The 24,114-nt window shown below is 43.3% G+C and overlaps 1 protein-coding gene across 1 annotated transcript; it reads left to right on the top strand.

Moving 5' to 3' along the window:
* The first annotated feature begins 6,413 nt into the window (after window positions 1-6,413).
* Tsen15 (tRNA splicing endonuclease subunit 15) lies at window positions 6,414-21,563 on the top strand. Its single transcript, XM_032915424.1, has 5 exons — window positions 6,414-6,632; window positions 9,071-9,152; window positions 9,422-9,557; window positions 20,411-20,552; window positions 21,016-21,563. The coding sequence occupies exons 1-5, from the start codon at window positions 6,507-6,509 to the stop codon at window positions 21,034-21,036; spliced, it is 507 nt and encodes a 168-aa protein (XP_032771315.1). The 5' UTR covers window positions 6,414-6,506; the 3' UTR covers window positions 21,037-21,563.
* Window positions 21,564-24,114: the final 2,551 nt, after the last annotated feature.

Genomic DNA, 24,114 nt, shown 5'->3' with positions numbered 1-24,114 from the left:
CAGAGGCAGAAGGAACACCTATTCAGAGCCTGCCCCACATGTGGCCCATACATATACAGCCACCAAACTAGATAAGATGGATGAAGCAATAGGAACCGGATGTAGATCTCTCCTGAGAGACACAGCCAGAATACAGCAAATACATAGGTGAATGCCATCATTAAACCACTGAACTGAGAACGGGACCCCCATTGAAGGAATCAGAGAAAGGACTGAAAGAGTTTGAAAGGGCTGGAGACCCCATATGAACAACAATGCCAACCAACCACAGCTTCCAGGGACTAAGCCACTACCCAAAGACTGTACATGAACTGACCCTGGGCTCCAACCTCACAGGTAGCAATGAATATCCTAGTAAGGATACCAGTGGAAGGGGAAGCCCTTGGTCCTGCCAAGACTTAACCCCCAGTGAATGTGATTGTTGGGGGGAGGGCAGTAATGGGGGGAGGATGGGGAGGGGAACACCCATATAGAAGGGGAGAGGCAGGGGTTTGGGGGATGTTGGCCTGGAAACTGGGAAAGGGAATAACAATCAAAATGTAAATAAGAAATACCCAAGTTAATAAAGATGGAAAAAAGAAAAAAAAAATAAGAGTTGCCGTGGTCATAGTGTCTCTTCACAAGCAATGGAACTCTAAGACACTGACATTGACTGTAGAGATGAGACATTTGAAGGACTATGAATTAGTTTTGATCTTTTTCATAGACAACAATTATTTAAATATATATATATATACATATATATATATAAAGTTATCCTTTTGTGTTCCTAAAGGATTTATAAACACAAACTATATTATAAACTAATATAATCCAAAAATCCCACATTAATGTCAACACTACTAATTAAATCTGTGCTGAGCACCTGTCTGGAGAAACAGACAATGGCCACCAACATGAAACCCACTTGTGTTCCTTCTTGTCACATGCTTCCCTCTTCTCCCCAGGGAGCAGCAGCCTGAGCTTTAGGCTACTCGGTGCTTCTATTTTACTTGGAACTCCTTCTCCCATGATTAATTTTAGGTGTCAGCAAAGCTAGGCGGGGGGTGAGCTGTTTTTTTTTCTTTTAGATATAATTAACATTCAGTTCAGTAAGCTTTAAGCTAAACCCATTTCTCTTTGTTACATGGCTGACATGAGCCTCATCCAATCTACTCAAGGCCTCAAGGGGAGAGGATGGGATTCCAGAACGAGGAAGAAGTTGCACTCCCAGGCTGCCTTTGGATTCAAGGCTGCAATATCAACTCTTTCCTGGGTTTGCTCCCAGCCTGCCAGTAGGCAAGCCTGCCCTGCAGATTGGCAACTTTCTAGTTCCTCTGATCACATGACTACCATTCCCCCTCCTCTCCACTTTGGTAAGCAAGAGCAGAGATGGGATGTTGGGAGGAGTGTAATGATTTTGATAACTTCTCATACTTACCAAGCCGGTTGCAACTTAAGCACATATACTTCTCTTTATCTATGATCATTATTATCGTTATTTGTCAATTTATTGTCCCTTCGAGCTGTTTCTCCATCTGGCTATAACCTCAGATCGTTCCTGCTTCAGTTTCTCCAGTGCTGGTAGTACATGCACATGGTCTGCCGGTTCACCATACTCTGTTCACTGCGGAATTTCATAAGCAGGTTACTCCGTTTTTTTTTTTTTTTAAAGAGATATATTTATTTTAATGAGTACACTGTAGCTGTCTTCAGACACACCAGAAGAGGGCATCAGATTCCATTACAGATGGTTGTGAGCCACCATGTGGCTGCTGAGAATTGAACTCAGGAAGAACAGTCAGTGCTCTTAACCGCTGAGCCATCCCTCCAGCCCCCTCCATTTCTTAATCATAAAACAAATCTTAGAAATGTTGTAACCTTTATGTCATTTATAGCATTTATGTCATGTAACATTTCAGAACCAGCTTATCAACTATTGGAAATAGTTGCTCTGTAGCACTCGAGGCTCACGTGGGTCCCCTCCACTGCCGCTGCTGTTCTTGGTGATCATCCCATGGCACTGGCATCTCCAATACGCTGGGGTCTTCCGCTGCAACTAGGCTTCACCAATAGCCTCTCCTAGGCTCTCTTCATGGTGCCAAGCCTCAGATCTTTTGCATGACCCCTTCAGTCCCAGGCCATCAACTGCAACTGAGGCTGCACTTTCACCAATGGCCTTCCCTGGCCTCTCACAGTGCCCAGCCTCAGCTGCTCTCCATGACCCCTTCCTGCCTTCAAAACCAGTTCCACCTGGGCAACTCCTATACATTACCAAATCCAGCCACAGCAGGATGTACAACCTTGGCTATCTCTGAAACACAGCTTCTGTGTGCTCTCAGAAGACACTTACCAGAGGATTTTACCTCACGGATGCTGGTCTCTTTTTAATCACTGCTAATTTCTTAGCTCCAGCTGACCAGCATCAATTGTCTCCTTCTCCTCTTGACTATAAAGCCAAAGACACACAGCTGAAGCTGCTGAGTTCTGCTGCTTGCAGGAGCTGGAACATGGCCCCTTGTTCTATTACATTATCACTAGCTTCCTCTTTCCCAACTCCTTCACTGTCTAAGCTTGGCTGTCCTGGATCTTGCTCTGTAGATTGACCTTGAACTCAGAGATCTGTGTGCCTGTCTCCTAGATTAAAGGTGTGTACCACCATGCCTGGATCTACATTTAGCTGGGTGGAATCCTACCCCAAAGTCCAACTCCCTTAATTTTTTATCTCCTTGAACATAGGATTCAGCTCCATTTCACTTCCTGGTGCCCCTTTAATATTCAAATCATATATTGTATATTTTTCCTTTATCAGCTTGCTAGAGTTGTTTAAAATGCTCTTCATGAGACTTAATCAGAGAACAAAGTCTATGTTGGGCATTTCTGAGGCTTCCTTTGTCAATGCAATTAATCTGATTCTCTTCACCCTAGCCTCAGGCAGATTCTTCAGACAAGAGCAAAAAGTAGCCACATTCTTAACCAATATACCACACAAACTGTCCCTAGGCTACATATTGAAATTCTCAATTGAAACCTCTTGGGCCAGGTCTACACAATTCAAATCACTCTCAGTAACAAAGTCTTCCATATTCCTACTTGGACAGGCCATTAAGCCCCATTTAAAGAATTCCACTGCTTCCCAAAGTCCCCAAATCCACATTCCTCCAAACAAAATCGTGGTTAGGCCTATCACAGTTCCTTAGTTCCTGGTACCAACTTCTATCTTAGTTAGGGTTTTATTGCTGTGAACAGACACCATGACCAAGGCAACTCTTATAAAGGACAACATTTAATTGGGGCTGGGTTACAGGTTCAGAGATTCAGTTCAGTATCGTCAAGGCGGGAGCATGGCAGCATCCAGGTAGGCATGGTGCAGGAGGAGCTGAGAGTTCAACGTCTTCATCTGAAGGCTGCTAGGAGAACACTGACTTCCAGGCAGCTAGGGTGAGGGTCTTAAGCCCACATCCATAGTGACATCCCTACTCCAACAAGGCCACACATTTTAGTAGTGCCACTCCCTAGGCCAAGCACATACAAACCATCACATATTCCAAATATTTTACTGGAAGAATTAATATCTCACCTACTCTTGAAACAAGAGAATGCGGAAGAGAATCGTACGTATGGTTTGTGTGCAAAACATAATTTACAATACACATATATGGATATAATCAAAGAGCTAATGAATAAAAAACTACATAAAATATGTAGATCTAAAATGCTACATATTTTAAGACTTGGAGTTAGTGTCTTATGCAATGCTATGTGAAAGCCCTTCTTTTTCTTCAACACACTTTGAATCACAATTTAGTGTGGGCTTTTTCTCTTGAGACTAGCTGAATTAACATATCTCTGCATAGATATTACCTATTTTTTGTAGGAATAAAATGGTCTGGGTAAACTATCAACCTGGGAAATCTTCACTGCAAGTGCCAGGTTACACAGAATGTGCCTACACATCATATTCAGGAGGGAACTGTATTCTCTGCTTCTTGCTTACCTAGCTTTTTTCCTTCTAAGCCCTCCAGTACTCTAACCTAATGAATTATTGAAGCATTTACAAATGGAAAATTCCTGCAGCCTATCAGAGCTGAAACTCTACCCTGCTGTCTGGTAGATTTCACTCTAATCTTGCCACAAGAGTGCTTCTGATTCTGTGCTTTAAAGGCAAGGTTCTTTGAGAGTCCTGAATCCTTTGTGTTTATTCTTAGCCATCCTTAACCAGTAAGACCCACTTTAAAGCCTTCACTCACTAATCTGGCAGGAAAAAATTTCCATTTTTATTCAACTCTTAAGTAGACAGTGGAATTAAAAGTCAGACGCACTTTATATAAAGTGTGTGCATACCATTATTCATCTACACAGCAGACTTTAATCTACCTATAAGGTCTCTAGTGCTTTCCTTATCCTTTCAGGATTCTCTCTCCTCCACTGCTTATTCTTTATCTCCCCCGTTTAAAAAGATTTACTTATTTATTTTATGTGTGTGAGTACACTGTAGCTGTCTTCAGACATACCAGAAGAGGGCATCAGATCCCATATAGATAGTCGTGAGTCTCCATGTGGTTGCTAGGGTCTGGACTCAGGACCTCTGGAAGAAAAGCCCTGAACCACCTCTCCAGCCCTCTTTCTATTTTGTTAATGTAGAAAATCTTCCCTTGTAGATGGTGGAGTCTTCTTCACATAGACTCTAATCCCCTTAGATCTCCTTCCTGAATTACAGGATCTCTACTCTCATATTAGCAACTAAATGCTATTAACTCTTTGGCCAATTTAAGTCTTCAGGAGCCAGAGAGGAGAGTTTATTTTATTTTATTTTATTTTTTATAGCTTATATAGCTTTTTTATAGCTTCAGGGCATGAAGAGGGGAGTTGAGAGGGTAAGAGAGAGATAGAGACAGAGAAAGAGCAGAGAGAGAGAGAGAGAGAGAGAGAGAGAGAGAGAGAGAGAGAGAGGCTGGTCATGAGCCCATGGAGGGGGGTGTGAGGAAATGGGGAGAGAGTGAGGGCAGGAAGGCGAGAGCAAGAGAGAAGAGAGAACAAGAGCAGTTTATTCATTTCTAATCTCTTGAATTAGTTAGTGTTTGCTGGTTCCAGGAGCCTCCTAATTTTAGTACTATTTGCTTTTGGGGCCGGGGTGGGGTTGTTTTGTGGAGGCAAACATAATGATTTCATATGAATATTTGCAGGTGGACTTTCCTTGTATTTAGTTTTCTGACACATTTAAGGCTTCCTCTTTTTCTTTTATTCAACAATGCAAACTCATGTCTCATTTAATTGATATTTATCATTTTGTATTGGCAAGTTTATTTCATTAAAATTGTGAAAAAGTTGGCCATCATTTCTTTAGCGTTTTCTACCCCATTCTCTTCGTTAGTCCACTAAGGTCTACTAACACGTGGCTTTGTTCATTCTCTGCGTGTTTGTTTCGTGTGACAGGTTTTGATATATAGCCCAGGTTGAACTAGAACTCACTCTGTAGACTCAGCTGGCCTCAACATCACAATCCTGTTTCAGCCTCCAGAATACTGATTATAAACATTCACCACCAAGCCTGGCACTTTGTTGCCCTCCCACCCTCATACCTCATGAAAATAAGGTTGCTCAACTCTAAGTGATTTCTCTTGATCTACCTGCAACCTCTCCTGATCTTTCCCCCCACCGATTCCATTTTGGCTGTCGAATAACACCCACTGAAAATCTTTATTTCTGAAATTGTAGTCTTGAATTTAAAAAAAAAATCATTTTTGAGATTTGACTCTTGAGATTTCCATCCATTAAAATTATGTTTTGTTGTACTTCATTGCTGATGGTTGTAACAGTCACATCAAAGTCCTGTTTGTTTCAACGCAAGATTCTTAATCGATTGTGTTTTGAATCACAAGTTTTCTTTTGCCTGGTACTTTTAATTTTGGAAGCCCGTTTGGTCTTGGTTAATATAGTGGCTTTGTAACCACTCCTCTTACTATATGCCAGGAATTTCCACTGGGTACTTTTTCACTCAGGGTAAATCCAAACCCGTTGCCATACCCTACCCATCAGTCTGTAGGTTCTCATCTTTGACTTTTAAGCCATATGTTTACGTTAGTTCTCAATACCTGTTCAACGCCTCTTTTTTTTTTTTTTTTATCTTGAAAGGTGGGCTTGCTCTATAACTATGTTTTTATTTTAAACTTTGACGGTAGGGCATTGAATGGGGCCTTTTCCTGCTCCTAGGAATTGAAGATCAGGATCCGAAGGTAAGGACGAGTTAAGAATCCTTCATTTCTCAAGAGAGAACACGGGTTAGGAAGGGCTGATTGAAGCATTCTGAATTCAGGTTATTCTCTTTCTCTATCCTTACAGCCTGCCCAGACTGAGGGCGGTGGGAAGGGAAGGAGGAAGATCCCATGCAGATCCCCTGGTCAGAGGGCGTGGCCCTGCCAACTCTCCGCCCAGTGTGCGCGGCGGGAAGCGGAACTCCCGCGCGCTGGACTCGGCTTCTGGCCGGGCGGGGTTCGCGGTGCACCACGGCTTTCTGCGCGGGCGGCATGGAGGAGCGCAGCGATTCCGAGCCTACCCCGGGCTGTAGCGGGCCTGGCCCGGGTCCCGTTCGCGATGGCGGCGCCGCCCACAAGTGGGCTCCGGAGGACGCCTGGATGGGCACACACCCTAAGGTCAGGAGGTGCGAGGCCAGCCGGGGCGCCGACCTGGCCCTCCGCACCGCGCTCCCCCTGGCCCGCGTCTCAGCGGAGGACTCACGCCAGCCTCGCGCCTGGGGGAGGGGACCGGAGGGGGGGCGAGTGCAAGGCACTGGTCGCCCGCAATGTCATTTTTGTTTGTTTATATGACTAATACAGACTAACACCATTCCTATCATTCTGCCAAGGCCACTCTTAATCCAGAGGCCGCTGATGAGCACTCCTCCTTAATACCTGTTTTCCTTAGAGATAGTCCTTTCTGAGATGGACTCAGTCCATAGTTAACCTATCAGACACATCTGTTGGCTATGGCTGAGTTCAAGGAGTTCGCAAATAATGTGTTTAGGCACAGTCACATTACACTTGGCCTTTGCCCCAAAGTGTGTACATCTTAATTCTGTATGGGAGCAGAGTCCTAATTTTTCAGATTTCTTAGAAAGTTTGAGTAAGTTCTTGCTCAGGGCAGAGAACTATTGATACTGTATTTTCGGCCACAAGGAAAATAAGGATAACGTTTTGCTTGCTTCTGCTTGGGAAATTGATGCTCTGTATCTGTAAGGCCACAAGCCGATGATGAATGAAGGCTGTAAAAGAGAGACCTTGAGGACTGGTACATTAATAAAATGGCAACTTTCCCCTTGAGAGTTACTAAGTTGGATAAGGGCCTCAGAACAATCAAGAAAACCAATATTTGTAACTACAAATCTTTTAAAAAAGGAACCTTTCCCTACTTCTTGAAGCTTGGTGTTTTCTTAGGATTTCCCATCATCTCCATAAACAATAGCATGATTACTAGTTTCTATAATACAGGAGAGGAGTGGGGGGTGGGGAGACAGAGAGACAGAGAGACAGAGACAGAGAAGACATCCACAGTGACTGGGAATGGACCCCTATGCAGACTTCCCAAGTTTGAATCTTGTTTCTGTTACAAAGTTGGTAAACTTTGACCTGCTTTACCTTGTTTGACCTCACTGTACTTGTGCTTCTGTTTTTTTTTTTTTTTTTTTTTTGGATGGGTCTCAGTATATCACAGTCTCTTTTAAAAATAGGGGATAAATAGTAGTTCTTAACCTTACAGGGAATTTTTTATAAGGTATCTGACATACAAAAAGTACTATATAGGTATTTATTAGTAAGTCTTTGAAGCTCCATCTAGGTGTGACGCTGCCTTATCTAGGTGTGGTGCTGCCTTTAGACAGTTTTCTTACTTGCAAATTCGTTTGCTATTGAACTTAATGGCTGTATAAACCACCAAATCTTCCTGTTGATTTTTTTTTTCTTCTAGGATCAACATATTAGACCTTGTAGCCTAACACAAAGTTATGTCTCAATACCATTGTCAAGCACCTTTTGAGATTTGGGACACACAGAGCCCTTCTTTAAAGATTTATACATTTGCCGTACAGCCAGTGGAGACAGTGACTTTAGGTCTGCCCTTCAAGGTTGTTCTGCAGATATCTGTTCTGTGCATCAACTCAGGATATGTACTCAGTATATATACCTGTCCCTCTGTGTTTGGATGCCCAGGGCCTTCCCTGCATCGGCAAGTCGGAAAGAAGTAATTTGCCTTTGAAAACTCAAAGAACTCCCACTCAAGAGTAGGAGCTGTTAAGACCAGATTTTTTTTTTCTCTATGCAAGTAGATACCAGAGAAATTGAGGCATTCCATGACATAGCTCAATGAAAATCTAAATTTTCTTTGCTCCTGGTGGATTCTTTATAGACTTGAATATCTGTAGCTTATTCTTGCTTTCCGTAATTATACTGGAACATTCCTCCTCTCCATACACTCAAGTCCTAGAAGGCTTACTTTACATCCAGTCTGTCATGAAACATTCACCAATCCATCCCCTGAGAACACTTCCTGTGACCTATTCTGTTACCGTTTTATAACTCACATACTTTTGTTATTTCCTACCAGTTTTAAGTATAGCTAGTCTTCCATAATGGAGGGTTTGCTAATTAATTTTTAATTGAAAACATTCGAAAAAATTTCCTCTACATTGCACATGTGCAGACTTTTATTTTCATTATTTCTAAACATTATGTGGCACTTAAAGTAACCTATAGATGGTTTAAAGTGTATGGAAAGATTGTACAGATTATATGTAAATATTCTTGCATTTTATATAAGGGACTTGAACATTCTTAGATTTTTGTGATCATTAAGGAAATGTCTTTGATGCAGGAAGGGAGGCTGCATGGATGTCTTTGACAATCATAGATTTTTCTTTTTTTTTTTTTTAGAGGCAGAGATAAGACCTTACATTCTTCTAACTTCCATTAAATCTGGAAGATAGTTTATATCCATATATGTATATTATATGCATATATTTAGTGAACATTTGTTAAATGAAAGAAAATATTGAGCTACTATTTGCTTCTCTATTTAACAATTACATTTTGATTTTCAGTACTTAGAGATGATGGAATTAGATATAGGAGACGCCACCCAAGTTTATATAGCATTCTTGGTTTACCTGGATCTCATGGAGAGTAAGTTGCTTGTTTATATTGGTTTGCCCTTGGGGAGTGGGGAGGTTGGGGGATTGGGTTGCCATGTAGGGTATATAATAAGCAAACATTTTTTCATTTACTATTAATTTTGCCAGTTAATTTTTACATGTCTTTATTCCTTTACAATTACTAGGTCATGAAAAAGATTAGATAAACAGAGGCAGTGTGCTCTACTGAATATTAAAAGTTTAGAATGCTTACCTTTGGTTTTGAGTGAGTGCATTTGTCCCTTCTTGATGCTCTTTCAGGTAAAAGTTGGCATGAAGTAAACTGTGTAGGAATACCAGAACTACAGCTCATCTGCCTCCTGGGCACCGAGATCGAAGGGGAAGGGCTGCAGACGGTGGTGCCTACGCCCATTTCTGCTTCCCTCAGCCATAACAGGTGAGCAAGGACTTTTGCCTTAGTTTAACAGACCCTTGCCTGTTAGACTCTTTGTGGATTTTCTTTTTTTCTTGTTTTTTTTCTTTACTTTTGTAAGTCCATTTTATGTTTCTGTCAATAATCTTTCATTGGTTGTGTGTTCCAGTTTTTAAACCCACCCTGGCCATTTTTAAGGTATGTGTTAATGAGTAACACCTTGACTTGAGTATAGTCGTGTGCACCCATCCTTTCTTTATGGTCATCATCTTTGTGTCTGGCTTATGGTTTATTTGCTGCCTGGCATTCTAAGTAAAGGTCTGTTTTTAATTTCTAAAATGTTAGCAAGAGGTTCTGTGTTTGAATAAATGACAGAAGAAGAAAAGGGCTTCCGTTCTCCTGTCACCCTCATTTACAACAGTCCTGCCTTCACTCACTCACCACCCTGTGGAGTTCCCAGACGCCACACGTGCAGTGAGGCCATGGTGTGGTGGTGGTTGTGGGTCACTGTGTCATTCTCACGGCTCTCTGTGGATCTATTATGCCGTTTCTATCTACTAGGTTCGTTAAGTTTGGGAGACAGTTTCTATCAGTTTTCTCTAAATTTTCCAATCTTTTGGAATTTAGGTTTTTAAACAGTTCCTTAATGAGCCTCTCAATCTTATTAGTATCTGTCATAATATCATCTTCTCATCTCCAGATTTACTAGCTCAGGCGTTCCCCATCTTTGGCTAATCTGATGAGTTCTTAGTGTCATTGGCTCTTCGTCTGTTTTATGTTTTATTTCCATTTCATTGATTTCTGCTCCATCAGTATTAATTTTCCATCTACTCATTTTGAGTTTAGCTTTTCTGAAACCTAAGGTACATCATTAAGTTATTTATTTGAGACCTCACTTTTTAACTGAAGCACTTAGGCTTTGAGCTTTCTTCTTACTAATTGCTATGTCCCTAAGTTCTTTTAAGTTGTGTCTTCATTTGATTCTAGAAATTTTTAAATTTCCTCCCTGACTTTGTCAATAGCCCTCTGATCATTGAGGAACACAGTAAATCTCAGTGAGTTTGTGTATTTCTTGCTATTGACTTTTATTTTGTTTCATGATAATATGAATACCATTTGTCACATAATATTGCTTAGAATAGTAAAATTGTCATTCACTATGTATTTATTGAGCAACTTTTAAGTGTTGGAGATGCCACAATAATCAAGATATCTTCATGAAAGAGGTATTTATTCTAGTGCCAAATGTTGATTTGGAAAACAATTTTTTTCCTGGTTTGGTTATTATTGGGGGGAGTGGTATAAGAAGAAAATTGTTCTCTGTTCAAATATTTTATTGAATGCATTTTGACGAGTGTATCCGTATCCCTAATTACTAGATATTTTAATAATAATGCTAATGGAGTACAGATAAGGATTGAATCTTAGAACAAGAAATGCTTATTGACACCATGTTCTGGTAGGGCAGTGGTTTTCAACCTCTGTCGTGTCCCCCAGAGGGGTTGCATATCAGATACCCTGCTCATTGGATCTTTACATTAAGACTCAACAGTAGCACGGTTACACTTATGAAGTAGCAATGAAGTAATTTTATGGTTGGGGTCACCACAACATGAGGAGCTATACTTAAGGGTCGCAGCGGTAGGAAAGTTGAGAACTGCAAGTGACTGAGCAGTGTTAGCACTGTCTGCCTAATGTATCCAGTGAGAGTTGGTGCTTGGTACGATTGCTTAAGAGGAAAAGAGCCAGGAGAGTGACGAGGACTGAGGAGAGAGGGTGAGGAGAGAGAGGGTGAGGAGAGAGAGGGTGAGGAGAGAGAGGGTGAGGAGAGAGAGGAGAGAGAGGGTGAGGAGAGAGAGGGTGAGGAGAGAGGGTGAGGAGAGAGGGTGAGGAGAGAGAGGGTGAGGCGAGAGGGTGAGGGTCTTCTAGGTCAGGAAGGCTTTCCGACCTGCACTTGCCTGCAGTTGCAGATGTCTCACTAATGAGAAGCATGGGCAGCTCTTGTGCTCAGGTGTGAGAGTTCTCCTGAGGCAGAGCCTAGAGGTGGAGTGATTGGAGTCTATTGACTATGGCGCTGATAGCTGCCTCTGCCTGTTACTGCAAGGTGTCCTTGGAGGAGAGTTGCTGTCAGTTTACACTGTGACTGGCAGTAGAGGAGAAGCAGACCTCCTGTCTGCCTTCCCAGTGCTGGGATGTGGGCACCGGCCCTCATGCTTGCTCCCGTGGCTGTTTTGGTGGGGACTTTGAGGATGAGACTCAGGCTCTCATGCTGTGCAGCAAGCACGGTTTCTCCAGCCCTTGTTCTTGCTCTGTTGAACTTTAAAAGATCTTCTATTATAAAGTAAAATCCACACAGGCTATAGTTCCAAATGTGAGTTATCAGGAAATACCATTCCCACTCCATGACTGAGACCTTCTCAGGGCTGCTCAGAGCCCTGCTCGGTGTGTGGAACGGCTCGTTCCTTCTCTCACCAGTGACCACTGTTCTTACCTTCTAACATCGACTTATCCACGCAGCCCAGAGCCCGTGTTGGGATGTGAGTGGATGAGATTGTGCACTAACAAGAACATGTGATTTCGTGTTAAGACTAGCCTGCCTGGCCTGTATTGTTAGAAACAAACGACACGCCACACATCACAGAGCGCACTGTTTCATGGTACCATCTGAAGCCGCACAGGCCAGCTTCTTACGACTCTCGTTCTCAATGCTCTGTGTTTCTGACAACACCGTAAATCTTTATGTTAATAGGGAAATGGGAAGCACACTAAACCGGAGAGCCCAAGGCATACGCCGGCTGCCGGAGTGCAGTTTCGTAGCATTTACAGTAGTGACTCCTTGCGGGTAGTCAGAGTTCCGGAGTCTGTAAAGCTGGGCAGCTGGCACTTGTCCCTGTAGCCTGTGCTCACTGCAGCGGTTACAGCAGTGTCTTTAGTACAGGCACAAGACGCTGCTGTGTCAGTCAGCTCAAACCATTTGCTGTCTTGATGTTTGAGTGTTGAGTGGCAAGCTGGCAGGTGTATTGACACACCTCATTCTTTGTGCTGTTATAGACTGTATTTGTTGATTCCTTAAAAGGTGATAGTTCTGGGAAGCTCTTAATATCAGCTCTTAATGTCACTATATATCTGTGTACATTTTTCAGAGTTTCTGGACTTTCTTGCGTCTATCTCCTACTTGTTTTCCCAGGCTTTGGTCCTGGTGGCTTTGTTTTCATAGTTTCTGGCCCTACACAGGCAGATTCATTACTAATTCATTACTAATATAGACCCACAGCCATTCAAGTCTGAGTGCTCGAGTGGCTGTGGGTCTGTGTAAGTATACTTAATTCAGTGTGTCACAGTTTTCAGTCTCAGAAGGTTGTGTGTGTGTGTGTGTGTGTGTGTGTGTGTGTGTGTCCGTCCTTCTGAAAATACTAGTTTAACTTTAATTACTCTTCTCCTCTGGTAGAATAAAATTGGCAAAATGTCTGTTTCTATAGAGGGGCTATTGTGCTGATGAATATGAGTTCTCTATTTGCTCTTGTTTCTCTTCACTTAACGATATTTCCTAGATAATTTTTAGTCTGCATTATGAGATAATAAATTAGCATGGTGTGTCCTCAGCTTGTGTTCTGCTAAATGAATCTCAGGGATCTAAGGAGTCTGCAGAAGACTTCAGTGAATGCCTGTGGTCGTGAGTGCTTTTCCTCAGACAAAGGGGTATATGAAGTCATAGTCAGAGATTTCCACAGAGGTCATAGATGAGGACTGGGAACATAGCTCAATGCTTGCTGTGCAAGCCTGAGGACCCAAGTTCAAATCCATAGCACCTGTATCAAAAGCCAGCTGTGTGCCTGTAACCCCAATGTTGGGGGCAGGGGTAGGCAGATCTTGAGAGATTGCTGGCCAGCCAGCTTAGCAAACAATGAGGTTCTGTGAGGGAGTCTGTTTTAAAGGAATAAGGCAGAGAGAACAACTGAGAAGACATTCATCACCTCTTCATGTGTGCACCTATATCACACGCACACACGCATGCATGCATACTGACAGATACACAGGCAGGTAGACAGGCACGCCCGTGCGCGTGCACACACACAAACAAACACTCACATATATGCCTGTGCACACACCCACACCCACACAGGTACCATGCATGGAAGCATGCACACTGACAGATATACAGGCAGATAATACACAGGCAGTCAGGCAGGGCAGGCAGGCACTTGCACATACATATGCACATATACACACACACACAAACGCACATTTAGAGCAAAGGTGAGACAAGAAAGCCTGCATCAGTTTGAGGTGTGACCTATCTTTATCAATGTGGATTTTGAAAATGAAGTAAAGTTTATGTTTAGGTAGCTTCTCTTTGGATGAAAATTAAAACTGTTTTACCATGTTCACGTATACTGACAGCTGTTAGAATACACATTCCTTCAAAGAAAAGCTACTCTGCCATTAAGAATCACACCTGAGTCAAGATTGCAGTGTTTGAGGCATTTGGAATAGGGTACAGGTAGTTGTAAAGGGGAAATATTTTAAATACTTTACAGCAAGGCTCAGAATGAAAGAAGCAGGAAAGGGGGTTTTCTGTTTCCTGACTTCCAGTGTTTTGTTTCTTCCTGAGAGACCTTTCAGCCTGTGGGCCTTGACTCCTTGAAGGTCAAATGGCCCTTTCACAGCAGTCACCCATCAGATATCCTACTTATCAGATAATTACAATTCATAACAGTAGCAAAATTACAGTTATAAAGTATCAATGAAACTAATTTCCTGGCTGGGGGTCACCATAACGTGAGGCACTGTATTAAAGGGCCACAGCGTTAGGAAGGTTGAGGACCACTGATTTAGTGCCTTCAGTAAGACACTAGCGGGACTAAAACTAGAACCATAGAGTGCTGTTTTCACATCATGTTAAATCTCCTTTGTTGTGGCAGTTATTTGTCCCTAATAATAGGTGTGCATTGCTGCTCTGTCACACCTGGCTAAGCTATAAGGCTTTCTCAGTGTTAGAGGGCAGTGCAAGTAGAGCAAAGCCTCCAGCTACACATTAGAGCATTCTCTGGGTGAGGGAAAGTCACTCAGATGCCTTTCTTGGCATGACTTCCAGTGCAGGGGTCACTGCAGGTCAGGAAGCAGCTTCAGCACTCCCATCTGTCTTCCCGTTTACCTCTAGAAAGTGGAAAGCGGGAAGCCTGCGACCTGACCGTAGGCCATTGACCAGATTCCTGTACAGTGAAAGAATATTGGAGCCAGTTAGGATTCTTGGTTTTTCATGTCCTGTTCACCACAGCCCTCTCAGAAGAATGGACTTCCTTCTTCCTACATTGAACTAAGTAAAATGTAGTTCTTTTTTTTCTTGGTTATTTTTTTCTACATAGCCTTTGGAGATCATCAATAGTAATTTTTCTTTAAGAGACATGATTTCTTACACAAGTACTTTATCAGCTATTACTGTTGTCCCAGCAAGATATCACAGCAGTTTCCCCACACAATATAAATGGGCAAATTATTTATTTGTATGCCAGTTGAATTAATAGATTTGCAGAGAGAAGCTGATATTTTAAAACACCGAGCAGTATAGAGGAAATGAAAATTGTATTTACTGTTCTTACATTAAAATGATAACAGTGTTAGATGTAAATAATTATACTTTTTAACCATTAAATACAGAATATAAATGAATATGAATGTAATTACAGACTATTGAAAGGCAAAAGAAGAGGCTGTTCTACTTAGGAGAGAGGGTAAGAAGGTAAATTTCAGATTGCTCATGATTTTTCTCCTTTATATTGGAGGCCTGGGGTCAAGGGTACAAAGTGTCACAGACCTTTCCAGATGCTCAGAGTCCAGGGTTGAGAGGGACAGACTAGATTCAGTGTGATTTAATGTACGGAGGGGCGTGTCTGTGGTGCTTCAGAAGACTGCAGTGGGAGGAGACAGAAATCTGTAATGGTATAGGAGGGAATGGGGAGTCTGGGAGCGTTCCCTGGAAGACAAGCCATTTGAAAGAAATGCTGACATCAACATGGAGCTGGACAAGGAAGCTTCCAGCATCAGTCATGGTGGAAACAAATTGTTGAGCCTGAGCAAGCCTGACGTCTGTGACTGGTTGGTGTGAATGGGTATGCAGTAAAGGCAGAGGCAGCAGCTCCCTACCTGGTGAGAAAGCTCGCTCTTTTGTGTTCAGGTTCATGTGTATGCGGGTGGGGCAAGGAGAGCCGTGCTGGGGGGATGAGAGTGAGTGGAGGAGCAGGGCGGAGAGGAGAGGAGAAAGGAAAGACTGTTTAAAAAGTGGCCCTCCTGGGCAGCAGCACTGCAGGAGAAGCAGCCTGGTAAGGATGGGGCAGAGCGGAATCTGAGAAGGCTGGAGCAGTTTTGTCTCCATGAGGTCCTTAGGAAATAGCAGTGGGTCCTGAGACAGGAGGTGAGCCAGCTATGGTGGTGCTCACTTGTTTTCCATAAGGGATCCCAGTTGGAGTGGACAAGCCTGTGAGGCTGGAAGAGGCAGCAAATGCATGGGTGTCCTTGGAACTTGAGGTTGTGCGGTCACTCCTTCACTTCCTCTTCTTTACCTCTGCTGAACCTTTTCAAGTTTCTGGCCTCCAGGCGTTGCCATGCCTTCAGTCTTTGTCTTCAGACCCTCTCCCTAGCAGCCTCCTCTGTCCATGGTTAAACGTCGTCAGTACACTGATGGCTGCACAGTTTATATCTCCATATTTCCACTTCTGCTGGCACCGTGAACTTCAACCTCATATATGTAACTCTTTACTTGATGTGTCTACTGTGACATAAATAAAAGGTGACCTATGAGCAGGTCAGAAAGAGCTGATTTGTTCTACCTCTGTTCCTCCTGTGATTTCTCCAGGTTAGGAAATGGCAACTTGGTTCATTCTGAAGCAGGCATGCGCTACACGCACGCACACTGGGGGAGGAGGGAGGGAGGGAAGAGGGGGAGGAAGGGAGAGGCTCACCTACTCTACACCCAGAATCTCAGTGTCTCCCATCTCTGCCACAGCTTCCTCACCGTGGCTCGAGCTCCCGTCTCCCTTCTGGACTCACTGAGGTGTATGTTACTGTCTTGGCACATTGATTGATAGGCAGCATGTTATGTGTTTGGTATTAGTTCTGCAGAAGCGGAACTTCCCTTGGTTCACTGCCTTACCCTCGTGCCTAGCTTGCTGCATGGTACACAGACTTAGTGTGTGTGGAGTGGCTAAGCTTCTGAGGCAGAGACTTGGTACAGTACAGAATGTAAGGATGTATGTTAACCGTATGTCCTTTCGAGGCTGTACAGAGAGAGAGGTGGAGGGGCATATGTCAGACACTGCCAATCCCTTGTAGAATCTCATCGTTCTCCCCTTTCTGCTGTAACTGCTCATCTGACCTTCGTCAACAGTCTGACGAGGCAGTCTGCAGTGCCTTCTGGCGTCTGCTTCCATGGTATTCTTTCTCACCCATACGCATCCCGCCCTTTCACCCTCTGTCCCCATGTGCTGTGTCACAAAATAAAAGGTTAGAAGAACCAAGTTTCTTTATGTCATTTCTAAACATTATTAGTATTTTGATTTAATTGTTTTTCCTCAAGTCTGGGTCTTGTTCTATAGCCCAGGCTACCTTGGCATTCATTTTGTAGCCCAGGCTGGCGGGTCGATGATCCTCCTCCTTTATTCTCCTGAGTGCTGCTGGAGTTATAGACATGTGCTCCCACATCCGGCTGAGATTTAGTACATAAATGCTACCTTTTTTTCCTTGAATTATGACTTTGTACTTTTAAAATACTCTTTCCTGAAAGCATGGCTTTTATTATAAGTTTATTCAGTGGCCACTTATTTGAGGCCTGACGTCTGGTAGGCAACTGATAAAATGGCTTGTACTGTTTGGCCTCCTTCATAATCAGGACACATGTCCTCATGCAGCCTCTGCTGGGGTCTGCTGCCTGCTGAGGAAACCCCAATTGGGCCACGTCTTTCAATTGACACTTTTTTTCTTAACCCTAAAGAAAAAAAAAAGTAAGTCACTTTTTTCCCCAGTCAAATGACTTCCCCGTGAGGTGACCAGCCACACAGGCAGTTGATTCTTCAGTAGATCCCCACCGAGAGTTCTGCTGCCTTGGTTTGGGGTTTTTTTTTTAAACTGGGAAGTTTTGGCCTGACTCCCCAGAGGTGGCCTGTTCTCCCTGGAACTTTTCTTGAGGCCCGCCCGAGCCTGTGGAAGAACACAGTGAATTTTTCGCTGTTGAAGAACTTAAAGACAGGGGTTTTGTCAGCGATGCCCTTCCTTTGTAGCACGCCAAGGCTGATGAAGGAATTGTGTCTTTCTTTTATAGATAGAACCACAGTATATCCCTACTTGGCTATTGAGGAGAACAGAAGGATCTGTAAATCAGAATTAATAGGATTTTATTTCATGGTGCATTTTATTTCAACATTTTTAGTTAAGGGTAATATTTTCTTCAGTTCCTTGTCCTTACTGCAAATCTCTAAAGATTCCATAATCTCTGTTTTAGGATCTTTAGAGAAAAATCACATTTAAGATTTATGGAAAAGGCTTAAATAATTTGGCTTTGGGACATGAGCCAAATGGTGTTGAGTTTGTCTTTGGTTTTATTAGGTTATTAAAAATCAACCCCCTTTTTTCAGCATACAGAGTCACCTGTGAAGAATTATCAGAAGGGAAGTCTGCCGTGAGCATCGAGTTTTGCTACGATAATCAGCAGCTATCATTACTGTCAACATACTCTTTTCTTTAGTTGAGATTTTCTCCCTGAGATTTCACTAAGTAGAAAAGAAATTATTCTTGTTCATATGTAGAGTTCTCTGGTTTCTAAGTAAGGTTTCACATTTATTGAAAATTAAATAAGTTATCCTTCAGTGTGTCTTAACAGTCGTACTATTTTTAAAGTAGAACTGAGCCTCTGATGTTATCCTTATTTTATAATAATTAAGGTAGCAGTGGTCTGTTGGCTTAAGTATTTCTATGAGCTTACATAGTAAGTATACTGTGAAGGGAACAAAGAATGAAGTCTTGACTAGGAAGGCGATGACTCCATATTGAACACAAGTTCAAAGCAGACTGGACGTGCTTTTGAGCAGGACACTTTGTAGGACTGCCCACGTGGTCAGGCAGTGGCTGGTGCCGTTCTATCCTCTAGTCCCGTGGACACACACTGGTAGTTTTCCCACACAGCACCAAGCAGGATAAACAAGAGCTTAGAGATGGGAACTTCCATTTAATTTGGCAGTCATTTCCCTCAGCTCTGAGAACAAAATCTCCTTTCCAACTCCTGAGTTAATTCTCTAAGCTAAGAATGTTTTGCTGTTGAAGATCCCAAAAACAAGTATGACCTGAGAACGAAGGGACAGCCGTGAGTGCAGTGGATGTTTCCATCCTCACTGTAGTGAGACACACGCCCACCCATTCACCACTCACTGAAGGAGACATGCACAGTGCACACACACACACAGACACACAGACACACACACACACACACACAGACACACACACACACACACAGACACACACACACACACGGAAGCATGCACACGCACACAAGCACAGATGTACAAATGCACGCACACAAAGACACACAGAGGCATGCATGTTCACACATAGGCACACACACAGTGCATGCACACATACAGGCATGCATGTGCACACACACTCACCTACCTTTAAACAATAATAACATGTTTAAAGAGAGAAATTGTATAAAGTTGTCTTAACAAAGTTTTTTATTTCCTTCCTTCCTTTCCTTTTCCTTTTTCTTTCCGTCTCTGTCCTGTACTCATCATAGTTTGCCAGCTAGGGATACCAGAGGAATTTACTTTCAGCGTGTCCACTGCGGGGTTTTGTGAGCATTTACTAGGCTTTATGAATGTCCTATACTGGGAAAGAAGCAGTATGAGTGGCTAAGAGCAATGTTGCTGTTGCAGACGACTCTGGTTTTGTGCCCAGCACGCATATGGCAGCTGGCTGGTAACTGCAGTTCCAGAGGATCCAACACCCTCTTCTGTGGGCACTGCACACACATGATGTGCAGGAAAAACACTCACATACAGAAATTATTTTTAACCAGCAATATTTGACAATTTAAACAAAAAGCATAAGGGGAGAATGGAATCAATTTTTGAGCGAGGAAATGATGCCAGAGGATAATGTGAATATAGAAATACCAGAAGTCTTGAGAATATTAAAATAAAAGACACTAATGTAGTTCCCCTGATTAGGTTGAGAAAAACAAAAGAAGAACGAAGACAAACAAACAAAAACCCCAAACCTTGCAACAGTAGGAGAATAATTGGGTCAGTAGGTAACCAATGGGGAGTTACATATGCAAAGGTAGTAGTATAAACCCTGTGGAAAAACAAGGGGTCATGGTTATTACAGTCTGTTCTTATTTTTCAGATATTTTGAGACAAGGTCTCACTGTGTAAGCCCTGGCTGGCCAGGAACTCTGTATAAACCTGTCTTATCTCTGATTTTCTGTGGCTTTCCTCTGCCTCCCAGACTGGGATATAGGCGTCTTCCATGACAACAGCCCTACAATTTTTTTAAAGTAATAGATTCAAGTGTCACTTGGTTCCAATAAGTTACCAACTTGGAAAACAGAAAATTAACATGGATGGTCCTTAGCCAGTTAGATGCACAGCACTCTTAGGTCGTAGTTGTGTTCTGTGGGTTCCAGAATCAGCCAGTCCAGAGAGAGAAAGGGCAGTGAGGATGCAGGCGGTTCTCAGGGCGGTCTGCGTGAGAAGACAGCCGCAGATGTGTTCAGTGAGCCTTAGCGTTTGGATGCAACGCCCTACCTTCCCCTCAGAAATTCCTACTGTTTGGCCTTACTGTTACTCAAGTAACCAGGACTCTCAAGCATCCTTTGTCTTCATTTCCAGGATAAGGGAAATCTTGAAGGCGTCTAGAAAGTTGCAAGGCGATCCGGAGCTGCCGATGTCTTTTACTTTGGCCATAGTGGAGTCAGATTCCACAATCGTCTATTATAAACTTACCGACGGATTTATGCTGCCAGACCCTCAGGTCAGTTTTGAAGTGATTGACCGGAAACAGTAATGGGAGAGAGAGGCTCGGCCTGACCCCGAGTGTGGATCAGGCCACTCAGTTTCCACTTCCTTTGCCATGTGAGAAATTCAAGGCAAAAAAGGCTTGGTTTTTATTCCTCAGAATAAGAAAAGGCTGCACTTTCCTAGCTGTTTTTTGAAGAACTAGTTTGATTTTCCTGTTCTGTGGAGAATGTCCTATTTTTCCGAAGCATTTTGTGCATTCACGCATCTAAGTGAGTAACTGGAGTGAAGTACAAAGGCCAGTAATGGTTGTAGTAGAAAACACGGAGTTCCGTTCTGCCGGAACATTAGTGCGTGTCTGCGTTTGCTTGCTCCACATGTCCGTCTAGGTGGCATAGTCACACTAAATACCTTTCTGATTGTACTCTTACCTATGCTCTCTGTTGCGTGCACTCTGACCTCCTCCTTCTGTGTTGCAGAATATTTCTCTTAGAAGATGACGGCCGCCCTTCTTGGTGCTGATTTCATTCCTGAAAGATTGGATGCAAGGCTCATCAGCGTGCTTCGTCTTTTATCTCAGAGGTAGTCAGGGCTGACTTAGCTAGTCCTCAACCCATAAACTTTCTTTCAGAACAAAACCTCGGATGGAAACACTATATTGCTTGCAAATATAGTTAGCCTAGAACTTTCTTGTCAGAGACAGTACAGTCATGGGGGTTTACACCAAGGAGACGTTCAGAGTGGCAGAGGCTGGCTGTGTCTCTGCCGTCCCACAGCTCTAGTCGATAGGCAGGTATCCGTGAGCAGCATGGAGACAATACTACAGTAAGAGAAGGACCACAGCACTAACGTGGCATGGATGCGAATGACACACCAGGCTGTGAAAGTAGACAATCAGGTCACCAGCGATGGTCCCCGTAGGATGGCGGGGCAGCAAGTGGACTGCTTTCCTTCTCCACATTTCATTTGTTATTTGTATTACTTTTATAATAAAACAGTTTAAAATAAAAATATCTTGAAATCTGAAGTAGTCATCCATCATTGCATGCTAAAGCTAGCAGCATATAATAGCACATTTATGATCTTACGTTTTTATGAGCCAGTGATGCAGGCATGGCCTTGTGGGCTGTGGTCACAGCTGAGGTGCCACCAAGATGCACTTCCTCTCAGCTTCCTACGCCTTGTGATGGGCTCTGCCTCTAGTGGAGTCCGCATTTTGTGCCTTGCCCCATGGGTGCTTTCTCAAGGCTAACGAGAGCGGCTAGACTTAGTGTCTCATGTGATGTCATGGGTCTTCTGTCTCGTCTGCCTTGCTCCTCAGTTAGAAGCAAGCCATGGTTCCCACCTACCCCAGAGCTCGTAGCTCTTTAGGAAGCAGCAGTGACAGGAATGGGGAAAAAAAGAACAAGTAGAAACCTGACAAAGCCGGGTAGTGTGAAGGAGTGTGACTTCTTCTGTAACGTGGTCTGTAGTTGACCTGCTCTCCCTTGACCATTCCTGAGACCTGCTTTATCTTGATGAAAGACTTTCACAACTTCAGATTCCCTTTGCTGCCCCAGAAGGCTTGAAGAAGTGTTTCTGTCACTCCAGTGTGGCAGTTCCAGATCCATGAATCCTAAGGTAGGAATTCTCACCCTGATTCCTGCTGTGTCACTGGACTGCAGTGCTAGAGAGAGCAATCTACATTTCAGACAGAAACATGGAGCTTAACAAAGGTCAGGCCACTGAGTCAGAGCTAGGTGACAAGACCAAAATGGCCTTTCAAGTCTAAGGGTGGCACTCAGTTTCACTGTACGGTTTTGATTCGATTTCAGAATGGTCTCTGTGGCTTAAAGCTGGCCTACCAGAGCCAGCTAGATACCTGCTGTGCGAACAGTGACCTAACAGCCTGAAGGGAGGGAAGGGAAGTGCCTCATTTTAGTGAAAAACTACGTGAAGTGGCCTGTGTGATCAAGTAACCTTGTAATTGGGTTTACATTAGATTTTCCCATTAGAGCAAGAGTTTTTAAGAACAGAACAGGAAACCATGTCTTAAAAACACACCTCTGTCCCAATTCCCACAGGAACTGGTACTTTGCAGACTCAGTAACTATTCAAAGCGTGCTGTGTGTAGACTTGGGTCTTAGACAATGGCTCACTTTTTGACTGGAGGCAAATTTAAACTGTCCACATGGACACCAGAGGGTGCTGTAGGCTAAGCCCATCTCCAGACTGCAGTCTCCGATTAGCTGGTGGTTTTCTTGAGGATAGTTCTTGAATTTGTTTCAGTCTGTGGGAAGTGGTATAAATAAAAATACAAATAAGTCTTATGTGCCCACACCCCCTCTTTCTGACAAGCCTTTAAAATTACCCTCTACCCGCATTAAATATGTGAGTTGAGTCAGGCTTTGCTCAAAATGTAAATCTATATTTAAAAGCAAAAGCCTGTTTGGGGAAGGGGTGAGTGGGAGAGACTTTTTTTCCAATCTGTATGCATTTCATTTTTGCTTGCAAAAGCCTGATTTATTCAGAGATCCAGGATTAGCTACCTAGCACACAGGCCTCAGCTGAGGCTGCTCCGTACTGTCCAGATACCTACAGTAAAGACACGAGCTGCTGCTCTAATCCATTTGTCCTTCCTTCCTTCCTTCCTTCCTTCCAGTTGGAAGGAGAGAAGGCTTTGTGGGATTTCTCTCTGGCTGTTCTCCCTGGAGTTCCTGGTTGGTGTGCCCTCTGCTAGGAAGACTCAGGGCAGAGTGAAGTCACCCAGGTCCAAGAGCTCCTGTCTGATTTCTTTTGTTCTCCTGCCTGGACCTCTCTCCACACCATAGGGTTGCTGTAGAGAACGTGGGCGCAGAGACACTTGCGAATTCAAAGATCCCAGCAGATGAACAAGCACTTACGGCGTTCGTGGAATCTATTCGTGGGCTGAGACATCTTTACAGTTTTATTAGCCCGGAGCCAGACAACTTATGGCTTTTCTCGAGGTTTCAGCTCTTGTTCAGAGAGCATTTCTGTGCAGAATTCCTCCGCGAGGCCACTTTTCCCATTGCTGTCCCAGCAGGAAACGATCTTACTGCTGTGCAGTGCTTCCTGTCACACCCTAGGGCTCCCGTCAGGAGAGGGTTACCTGGAAGCTCTCCTTTACCTGTACTTCACAGAACAACGTGCTGTCCTCTGGGCCACTAATCAGGTGCCTCCTCTTCTTTCTGGCCAATAACTATGCCGTTTCTTACCGCTGGCCTCTTCTGCAGTGTATTCCGCTTAATGACCTTTGAATAACAACTGAATGTGCTCATGAATTGCAAAAGGTGGAAAGACCATGGGTCGGTAGGGCTATTCTATTGTCCTACTGCATTATTTGATGATTCTGAGGAACTGTCCCTCAAATTATTAAAATCTAAAGGCTGGCATTTGTTACTGTAACATTTGTTACATAAGTTACTGTAGGTCAGGTAGCTTAGAGGTAGAAATTTATCTTTTCATAGTTGTAGACTCTAGAGGTTTCTGATCAAGGTTCCTGGTCAGCTGATTTGGCTGATTTGGCTCTTTTTCTTCCTTCCAGCTCTGTCTCTCACGACTTTCTCCTGCTTTCTCCA

Source organism: Rattus rattus, chromosome 10, assembly GCF_011064425.1.
Source record: "Rattus rattus isolate New Zealand chromosome 10, Rrattus_CSIRO_v1, whole genome shotgun sequence".
In the NCBI taxonomy this organism is placed as follows: domain Eukaryota; kingdom Metazoa; phylum Chordata; class Mammalia; order Rodentia; family Muridae; genus Rattus; species Rattus rattus.
The sequence above is the reverse complement of the archived record's forward strand: the minus strand, read 5'-3'. Positions and strand labels throughout refer to the sequence as shown.

What these genes read in the sequence shown, in the direction of transcription:
- Tsen15 (XM_032915424.1), top strand. Translation starts at nt 6,507, where the DNA reads ATGGAGGAGCGCAGCGATTCCGAGCCTACCCCGGGCTGTAGCGGGCCT. An exon ending in GGATGGGCACACACCCTAAG is followed by an intron (nt 6,633 to 9,070) that starts GTCAGGAGGTGC and finishes TTTGATTTTCAG; the next exon opens with TACTTAGAGATGATGGAATT. An exon ending in TTACCTGGATCTCATGGAGA is followed by an intron (nt 9,153 to 9,421) that starts GTAAGTTGCTTG and finishes ATGCTCTTTCAG; the next exon opens with GTAAAAGTTGGCATGAAGTA.